This window comes from Platalea leucorodia (assembly GCF_965183815.1).
Source record: "Platalea leucorodia genome assembly, chromosome: 23".
Classification (NCBI taxonomy): domain Eukaryota; kingdom Metazoa; phylum Chordata; class Aves; order Pelecaniformes; family Threskiornithidae; genus Platalea; species Platalea leucorodia.
The window spans coordinates 1886883-1896643 of NC_138845.1; the positions used below are offsets into that span (position 1 = coordinate 1886883).

A 9761-nucleotide genomic window follows, 5' to 3' on the forward strand; every position below is an offset into this window, starting at 1 on the left:
CCCAACCTCTAACGTTTCCGATACAGGACACGTGCATAATAGATAGAGCATCAGTACGAGCATTTTCAGTTCAGTCTGCCTGTTATGAAATGCATTTACGAGCAGGCGTTCGTTGGCCCGCGCCAGTACAGCGCTCCCGGACAGGACTCGTGTTGATTCAGGGAAGCGCTCGCCGGTTCGCTGGGCACGGTTCTCCCCGGCCGCGAGGTGCTAACGCGATCAGCGCGGGTTTAACTTCAAACAGCCACCTACAAAGCGAAACACGGAACGTCTCTTTACACTGGGAGAAAACTGGCATTTGTTAAATCAGACGGCAGAAACCTCATCTCCCCTGTAAAACGCTGTTACTAGATCAGCCATGTCCTTAGAGCCCTTCTGTCATGCTCTACTAACATGTTTTACCTCTTCATTTTCCACTCTCCCTCCAATGCAGATCACACCTTAAAGAGGTCTCTTTTAAAAGCCCGGAGTTTCATTAGAAATGTTTTCCAGTTAAACTCCCCGAGGACACCAAGAGCAGGTGCTGCTCTGTTGGCCACTGTTTAACCTTTCCTATGATGCCCCGCAGTATCGCGGCACGGAGTTAAAACCCGGTACAGATGATAAGAAAATAATGCATTAATGTCTCTATTTTGCGCTCCATGCACATCCCACTACTCTACACAGAAGGTAATTCCCATTGTTCAAATTTCTTTCTTTAACGTAGCTGCCACAAGGTGGAGGTACGAAGGTATGACAACAGAGCGCGTTAATAAAGCAGTCCAATAACGATGCCGCCGTACGCTGGGGTTTAGATTTGCTTTACTACCACTAGAGGGAAGAGGCAACTCATCGGACGACGGGCCTGCCCGTCGCCCAACAGAAAACCAAAATCCAACGCAACTCACCATAGCGCTGCCTTTATTAGGGACCCGAAGTCCTCCTCTCCCTGTACTAGGCTCACCCGGAGCGGGGCAATTAAATGCTAGCGGCTAATCTACATCGTTATCCAGTCCTCTGAAAAAGCACTGGCGACCGCAAAGTTGAAAAAGTTTTACAGACTGCATTTAGCATACAACAGCCCGGTCGTTGTTGACTCAAGCTTATGAAGTTAATAAACCCAAGCCATATACTGTCTGCAGCGATCACTGAGTTACTAAATTGTTTTATCTCTGTTCCACGACCCCCATCAAAGGTCTCAAAGATAACTAAGAAAAGCAAGCTCATTCACGGCACTTCGGTATGCGCATACCAAAGTATTTCAGGCGTCCACAGAGTGAAAAGACCGAGAACTGCTGTTGCAGAGAGAGCACGGAGCAAGTAGCTGACTCGCTCATCCAGCTGCTTACAACGGGACGGTAAATTAACTCTTCACCAAACGCATTTTAAATGAAATGTTAATCAAACTCCTAACGAAACGCCTACAGCAAATCCAGAGTTCAGATTAATTTCCTTCAGCTCACTAAAGAGGACACACGGTTGCTTTAAGATATATGAACTGTAACCTGAGACTGCTGAACGCCAAATTTGGGGATCTTATGACATTTTGCCAGCGGTTACATACAAAGTTGTGCAGCCCGGTTCACCCTGCTTACGCAACAGGCTCGCAGCTCCTCCTCTGCCAGAGCTGGGACGCGACCGCAACCGTTTGGTATGCGGTCCTGTTTTTCCCTTCCTTGCCTGTGACCGGACTTTAAAATCAGCTGTAGAGAAAAGTCTACCAGATCAATCCAAGGAGCTGAATATACTTCAAGAGGAACGCGGCGAGTCCACGAACGCAGCTCGGTCTGAATTCCAAGGGCTCTAAGGCACAGAAGAACTAGTTTTGCCGAGTACGGATCCTCTGCCCCGCGCTGGAAATGACAGAGGCCAGCATCCTCCTCTTCCGCGCCTGCCTCGCGCTGCTTGCCATGCCCATCTACCTGCTATCGTTCCTGGGCATATGGGAGCCTTTCTGTAGGAAGATATTTTTTCCTTTCATTTTAGAGAAGCTTTCTGCAATTCACGAGCGGAAAATAAAGAAGCAGAAACAGGAGCTATTTCGTAATCTACCTGACTTCAGGAGCCCCTCGGGAGAGCTGAAGCTGCTGGAGATCGGGACCGGCTACGGCACTAACTTCCAGTTCTACCCACCAGGCTGCAAAGTCACGTGCACTGACATAAACCCCAGCTTCCAGCAAGGCCTCTCGAGAAACATGAACAAGAACCAGCACATCCAGTACGAGCGTTTCCTAGTGGCCGCAGGAGAAGACCTGCGCCAGGTGCCCAGCGGTTCCGTGGACGCCGTCGTCTGCACCTTGGTCCTCTGCTCCGTGCACAGTGTGACCGGCACCCTGAAGGAGGTACTGCGAGTGCTCAGACCAGTGAGTATCTGACTAAAAAGCCCTGTTATTACCTTTATCATCTATTCCAGAGGCACTGCACCAAAAGAATAGAAAGGAGAAAAAAAAAAAAGGAAAAAAAAAGTTGGTTTCGAGCTTACAAACCAGACCCAGTTTATTTCCTTACTTAAATCAGATTAACAACCACTCGGCACTGCTAAATGGTGCAAAGCAGTAGCAACATAGTGGTCAGTCTGTCCTATTCCTAACAGTAAAACCCTAAAAGTAACATAGTCTGGTAACTAGAACGGCCGCTAATTTTATAAGTAATTACAGTATATCATGTCAAGCAGAACTGGTTCCTGCGGTGGTGTCTCTCCCCACACACACCAGATTTTCCTTGAGTGGGAAGTCCTCTGATCGAGACTGAAAGTCTGCATTTTAAATAAACGGCTTTAGCCTCCTAGAAGTGGGGCTGAGCTACCTGTATGACTACACCAGTCTAATTAAATGCCTTCATTCCCTGTAGTATACTCATCAAGCCAAAGATTAAAAAAAGCTGTTTTGTTGGGGTATTTTTGCAATAGACTTTCAGCCTTTAAAATGGCATTTTCAAGACAATCCTCTGGGTTGTCAAAAACTGACGAGTTTGAGTAGGATTAATACATTTCTCTTAGTTTCCTTTGAAAAAAATGACACGCTAGCAACGGTAATTGAAACAAAAAAGACAACAAACTATTGCTATAATAAAAGAGGGATCAAATGAGCACATCTTTCACGCCTTTTGAATAGGCATTCTGAGTCTCTGCAGATTTCCTGCTGACATGAATTCCAGCTGGCACCACAAAAGCAACAAGCGGGCAGGGCAGGGCTGGGGGAACGCCGATGAGCGAGCAAACCGCGAGCAAACCGCACGCCCGCCGCTCTGTGCCCGAGAGGAGGCGGGATGGAGGGAGCAGCTCGGCGCAGCCCCAGCACCTGCTGCGCCTCTGTAAGGCGACTTTTGTGTTTTCCCAGGGAGGCGCTTTCTATTTCTTAGAGCACGTGGCCGCCGATCGTTCCAGCTGGAAGTATTTTTGGCAGCAGATCTGCTACCCAACTTGGAAACTCGTCTTTGCCGGCTGCTGCCTCACGAGGGAGATATGGAAGGATCTCGAACAGGCCAACTTCTCGGAGCTGAACGTACAGCACATAAGCGTGGCGCTGCCCTGGACGCCCATCCAGCCCCACATCATCGGCTACGCCGTGAAGTAACCCCCGCCGCCCCGCCGGGCCTCCTCCCCTGCCCCACAGAAAGTCCCCGACGTAACGCAAACGACACGGTGTAGGCTAATCCAGGTGTCCGAATCTAAGCAACACGGTGAAGGACTTGAATTAAGTTTCTGATTCAAGCGTCGAGCGAGAAGGGAGGACCAGTTTTCTCAGCACCTCCGGAGCCCTGGCGCCGCTGAGCGTGCCTCGCCAGCCCCACGGGGGATCCCAGCAGGAGGCCGCGGCACAAGGCCGGGCAGCCCAGCGAGCAGAAGAAAAGCAACGCGTTAACCCCAGGGAGCTTCGCCGATTCGCTCTGGGAAGGGCTCCGCCAGGCGCTGCCCGCGCTGGCAGCAGCCGGGGCTCGGCGCGCCATTGCCCGCCAGCGCTGGGCCCGACGCTCTCCCCGCGCTCCCTCACAGCACGGGCGGCAGATGCGAACGCCGCAACGTCTATTTACAGCGGGGGGGCGGAGGGGAGGGCAGGCGCACGCCCTGCCTCCCCACATAACGCTTACCACAGCCTCTCGGCCGCTCGGCTGCCTGCCCGCTCCTGCGCGGTAACCGGTCCTAACGCTGTTCGCCACCAGAGCATTAAAATCCTCGTGCTGAACGTGACGGGCTAGGGAGTTTCTTTGCGAGGCGCCGCCGCCTCGGCGGCCGTTGGCGGCGCCCCCGCGGCCCGGCCCCGCCGCCATTTTGTCCCGCTGGCCCGAGGATGCGGCGGGGGCGGCCCGCCGCCGCCCTGCTGCTGCTGCTGCCGCTCCTGGCGACCACCCTGCCCGGGGGGGTGGCCCCGCCGGCTTCCGCGGAGGGTAGCGTGGCTGCGGCGGGGCAGCGGGGGTGGGAAGGGGCGCGGCGGGCGGTTGAGGGGCCGGAGAGGGCAGGCGGGGAGCGGGGGAAGGGGGGCGGGCTGCGGTGCCCCGCGGCTCCCCACAGCCTCAGGGGAAACCTTCACCCGCACCTGGGTCGGGTGAATTCATCAAGCAGCGGCGACGGGAACCCGCCTACCCCCAAGGCACACCGTAAATCCCTCCACGAGAAATACGCGTACAACCAGAGGAAACGCACGCGTTTCGTACAAGCGAAGGAAACAGCCCTGGGGTCTCCAGCAGCCGGGCTCCGGCCGCAAACACCAAAACCCCCGCAGCAGGGAACACTGTAGATGAAAAACAAAGAAACAAACAAAAACCCCAAACAAAACCCAGTGCACCAAAAGCTCCCGTTTCGCGGTTTGAAGGATGCTAACGGACTGGGTTGTGTTTTGCAGAGTGCGGACAACGGCCGCTCCTGGGCGGCCTCTCGGGGGCCCGGATCGTGGGCGGCCGCGACGCGCAGGCCGGAGCGTGGCCGTGGTCCGTCAGCCTCCAGATTCACCAGGCCGGTGTACATTTCGCACACGTTTGCGGTGGAGTTCTAGTGAACGAGAATTCAGTACTTACCGCTGGCCACTGCGTTACGGGAAGGAAGTACGTGTTCACGCTAATACCTCTCTTTATTAAGTGTGAGGAGGGCACGGTGGATGAGCAGCGATACCTACGGTATCACTAACCAAACGGCAAATCCATGGGACAGACACGGACCGAGCTCCCATGGTGCAGAACCAACGTGCAGACCCAAACTGTGCAGCTCCCGATTACCGATGCGGCCGTAGGAGGGGCTGGTTGTGGCGCTAAGGACCACAAACCGTCCCTTTTGTCACCAAACACTGTCCTCTTTGTCCCTTTTGTCACCAAAACCCGTCCCCTTTGTCACCTTTGCTGTCCTGGTCCTGGTCCTGGTCCCGTGTGCCCAGCACAGGATGCAAAGTCTTGATAAGTCAGCATGAAGAAGTCTCGGCTACGCACCTCTGGCTTGGCCCAGAACCACCTTTCTTGTTTTTAATAAAGGGCCATTTGTTTATGATCTAGGTGACGTTTTTGTTAGGTTGGGGGCTTTTTTTTTGTCACGGGGCTCTTAATTTTTCTGATTAATAGATTCTTCTAAACTAGTAAAGCTCACTGCAAAAAGAAAATGTTGCAATATTTACATTACAATCTATAAGTTTTAACAGTATTCCATTTTTTCCCGTTTAACAGAACCAACGATTTGGGACTTAACTACTTTTTTTTTTTTGGACAAGATGGTAAAAACACTCCTTAGAACAGGCCTTTCACTTGCACTTACAGCAGTTCGGCTGCATTTCAGCTCTCTGATCACTGTTGTCTTCTCCGTAGTCCTTTAACACAGTTGCAAAATCCGCACACTAGTTCAGGCAAGTTCATACCGACTGTGTTGACATAACCATGACCCAAGGGAAACTGAACTGTAAGAATGTCTGAACTTTGGAATTTATTATAATTTATTGGGACATTGTTAGATCAGCTCCTTGTTTCTTTAAACGCACTTTTACAAACATTAGAGAGGCATTATATCGCAAATAATTTAATTTTTGCCTTACACTCTGGGGAATTTTGGAGGTTAATCTGAATTTTACAGCCTGCCCTTTGCTCATCGCAGGCCAAACTCAATTCTCACTTAATATCAGTGAAGATTTTTTTCAACATACTCGAATAGAAATTAGGCCTGAATGACTCCGGCCCTATTTCTAAATTTAGTATTAAGTTGATATTCATTATTTGTAACTTCTAGTTAATGGACTTCCCAAACCTAGGTAGGAGCACAGTCTTTATAAGCATTGCGGGCATAAGACTCCCTCCTTTCTGCAAAACAAATCCACGTTTTTATCTTTTTCCAAAGAGTATCTCCCGGCTGGCCTCTGCGAGACGGGGCGGGAAGCAAACTCTGCGTTATCAGCGTAAACCATTAACCCGACTGTGCCTTAACAGCCATAACCAGCCCCGGGCAAAGCGAGAGTGCAGAACAAAAGGGTCATCAGCCAAATACGTTCCAGACAATCTTTGCTACAGAATTTTCAACGTATATTCCTAAAGGTGCATAAGCCAACAGTAAAACCATCGGTTAAAACAATGCCATCAAGAAACGTATTTACTTGGACGTAATTGTAAAAAAAACCCATGAATTCTCCCTTAGGGACCCATATTCCTGGAGAGCCGTTTTGGGCGTGCATAACCTTTGGAAACACGGTGAGCACGCAGCAAAAAGAAGTATTAGAAGCATCGCTGTGCACCCGGAATTCAAGAGAGAAACATTTGAAAATGATATTGCGTTATTCAAACTCGATTCCGCAGTACGCTACAGCGACTACATTCAGCCTATCTGCTTACCGCCTGCGCCCCTTCGCCCGTCCATCGACAACGACACCGAGTGCTTCATTAGCGGTTGGGGGCGCACAGCAGAAAAAGGTACGGATTTCCTTGCGTTGTTGATCAGTTTATAAGCCACGTAACCGATCTGGGTTCCAGTCCCTCAAGCTGACTGAGAGAACTGAATTTGTTCAGGTTATGGCCTCATCATACAACGTCGTTGAATCCTTCTGCCATCAAATATCTGCTTTCAGTGGTTTTTCCATTGAAAGCAGATTAGATCCACGCAATGGAACCAAAGGCACAAATTTTCTAGCCTTTCTTCCAAGTAGAACACACAAAAAAAGAACATAAAGTAGCCTGGCTGTCCGATTCATGGTACAGCTACTCAATGTGGGCTGCTAGAAGTAGCTTTTTTATTGAAAAACAACAATTCTGGTGCCGCGCCTTGTGAACTTGGGGGTCCCGGGGTATTTTACAAATGGCTGCACTCCCTCAAATTCTCTCGTTAATCCCAACGAGCACAAACTCGGTATGATGTCAGTTGGTGGCGCGCATCGTTCTGGCGTGGCAATGTCAAGGGCAGCTGGCGATGACATAAGCTTGTTTGCTAAGTCACCCCTGAGCAAGGCGGTATCGTTATCATCGGTGTTTCTTCCGAGTAAGAACTGCAAAAACGACATCGGATCCAAGTCTGCAAATCCTTAACCCACTGAAGTTTAAATCCATTCGAAGCAGGCACAATCTGTGTTTTGCACACGTCTGAACACATAGAGGAACAGGCTTAAGCCAGCCAAACAGGAAAAAAGAGCACGGTAAGAATGGCTAGACACAACAGCAAAAATATTTTACCTTTCTATACGCTGCCTTCCTTTACAGGTAAAACTTCGGCCGTGTTAAAAGAAGCACAAGTGGAAATCATTCCTTCTAGCGTCTGCAACGGTTCGGATGCGTACGGAGGCCTGGTCAACAACAACATGATTTGCGCTGGCTCTCGATCAGGAGGCACCGACAGCTGTCAGGTAAGCGTGAACGCGGCGCCTGGCCCGCCGCTGCGGAAAGCGCCCAGCCGCTCTCGGGGGCACCGTGACGACCAGCATGTGTAGCGTAACGACTTCAAATGGCACAAACACTAACCGGGAAACGTGGCAAGCTGCAAAAGAAGCATCATAAATAGAGAGAGAGGCGAGGTGGTGATTCCAAAGAAAAACCGTACACAACGAATTCAGCGATACTCGGAAGAAGACAAGACTGAGCTAAAGCGAAAGGAGAAGGACCGCACACACGCTTCTATTTACACACCGCTTGCCACAACGAGGTCGTTAAACGCTACGTTACGCGAACGTGGGTCGGGATGCACGCAGGGACCGCTGCAGGTACGCGGTGCCTGCGAAGCACACAAGCACCTTCCCTGTTTTCAGGCTTTTGAAAGAGAGCAGCAGCAGCAGGAAGCGATACGGTTCAGTGACGCGGCAATAGTTTTATTTAAGTGCTGAGCAATCGGCATCCCTTTCTCAGAAAAGACAGCTTTCGGGTCAGAAGCACCAGTACGCAGAAGCTGGGGCACCAGTTGTGATACGGAGACATTTATAATTGAAAACCCTAACGTATTCCTAAGCACGGTGTCCGATACGCTTCCTGCTTTCCGCAGCAGTTTTCCTTTAAGTAGCCGATACGGCAAAGACTCAGGGTTGGGTGTTCACGACCGTGCTTCTTGGTGCTTATGCACTGTGCGGGCAATGTATTCTCGTGTTAACCGACGCGTGAGAAGGCTCAGGGAGACAAGCCCGAGCCTGAAAAGGTGCAGAAAGAAAAACGAGAACAAAACGTTCAGTTAAAGACACTGAAACTAACGCAGGCAGGGTATTCTAGCACCCAGCATCACCAAGCTTTATCTTTATTTTTCTGTGCACTACTATCCACGTATCACTGTCATTATTACTGTCCAGTTAACGTAGCTGATTAAAAAAAGTTTAAAGAACAAGTGGATGCGTTACTGACTTAATTCTACGTTGACTCCTGGAAGGGAACGTACGTTACCAGCTTTTTTATTGTTTGTTTATAGGGCGACAGCGGTGGACCTTTAGCGTGCTACCACCCTGGTACCAACAAATACTATCTCATAGGGATCGCTAGTTTTGGAGTCGGCTGCGGCCGACCCCAATTTCCTGGGATCTACGTCCGTTTATCCCAATACAGAAGCTGGATAAAATCTGAACTTCTGTTGAGTAACGGGGCTGTGAACCCCGCCAGCGTTACGCTTACCACCTTTCTGACCGTGATACGGGCAGTACTTGCGTAGTTTCTAAAGGGACAAAGCGTCGCGCGGCCATCGCAGAGGTCTGGTCTGCCTGCTGAAACGCTGAAGAGAGCGAACTCCTGTTCCAGAATAAATCTGAGAGCCAAAGGACATACGCTTATTTTTGTAGAAGTCATGTTTGCAATTGTGTTATCTTTTTTGTTTTCTGCCTTCGATACCCATCCTAACAACAGAGGAAACGATGCCAACCTCGACCCTAATAATGCAATTGAATATAGAAACGTTACCAACTGAAAATACTTTTTTCCTACCCTGTTTCAGTGCTTTTCTCAGAAGCTTAAGCACCGCTCAGCAATGCCACCGATTCCGGAGCCGGCAGAGATACCCCCTCTGCCGGCTGAACACTAGGAGAGCACAAACTGGTTTTGGTTAACAGGGGCTCAGTTGCCTGAAAAGGAAAAAAAACCTGCAGAAAGATCAAAGGTATTCTCCGCTGGTTCATTTTAGCGATGACTAAAATTCACACACAAATAACCGAGCACTCGGGCTGCTGACAGGACACATCCGATAAAAGATCTCCGGGTGCTGTTTCGTAGACCAAATATTTCTTCTTGGCCACCCTAAAAGACGCGGTACCACACAACGTATGCACGTTGGGTCAGAACCGCTGCAGTACTACCTTCATTGAAAATAAATAAGGAACGTCAGAATTATATTTTGGCGACTTTATTTACCAAGGTCAAAA

The 9761-nt window shown here is 50.1% G+C and overlaps 2 protein-coding genes across 2 annotated transcripts; both read left to right on the top strand.

The window, feature by feature from the left end:
- The first annotated feature begins 1567 nt into the window (after positions 1-1567).
- On the top strand, positions 1568-4150 carry LOC309600292 (thiol S-methyltransferase TMT1A-like). Its single transcript, XM_082332480.1, has 2 exons — positions 1568-2342; positions 3318-4150. Exons 1-2 carry the CDS (start codon positions 1839-1841, stop codon positions 3552-3554), a joined length of 741 nt encoding a protein of 246 aa, XP_082188606.1. The 5' UTR covers positions 1568-1838; the 3' UTR covers positions 3555-4150.
- Positions 4151-4268: 118 nt separating this feature from the next.
- TMPRSS12 (transmembrane serine protease 12) lies at positions 4269-9315 on the top strand (the record flags this gene model as incomplete). The annotated part of the gene is made up of 5 exons (XM_082332247.1): positions 4269-4365; positions 4821-5019; positions 6584-6855; positions 7636-7778; positions 8822-9315. The coding sequence occupies 5 exons, from the start codon at positions 4269-4271 to the stop codon at positions 9056-9058; spliced, it is 948 nt and encodes a 315-aa protein (XP_082188373.1). The 3' UTR covers positions 9059-9315.
- Positions 9316-9761: the final 446 nt, after the last annotated feature.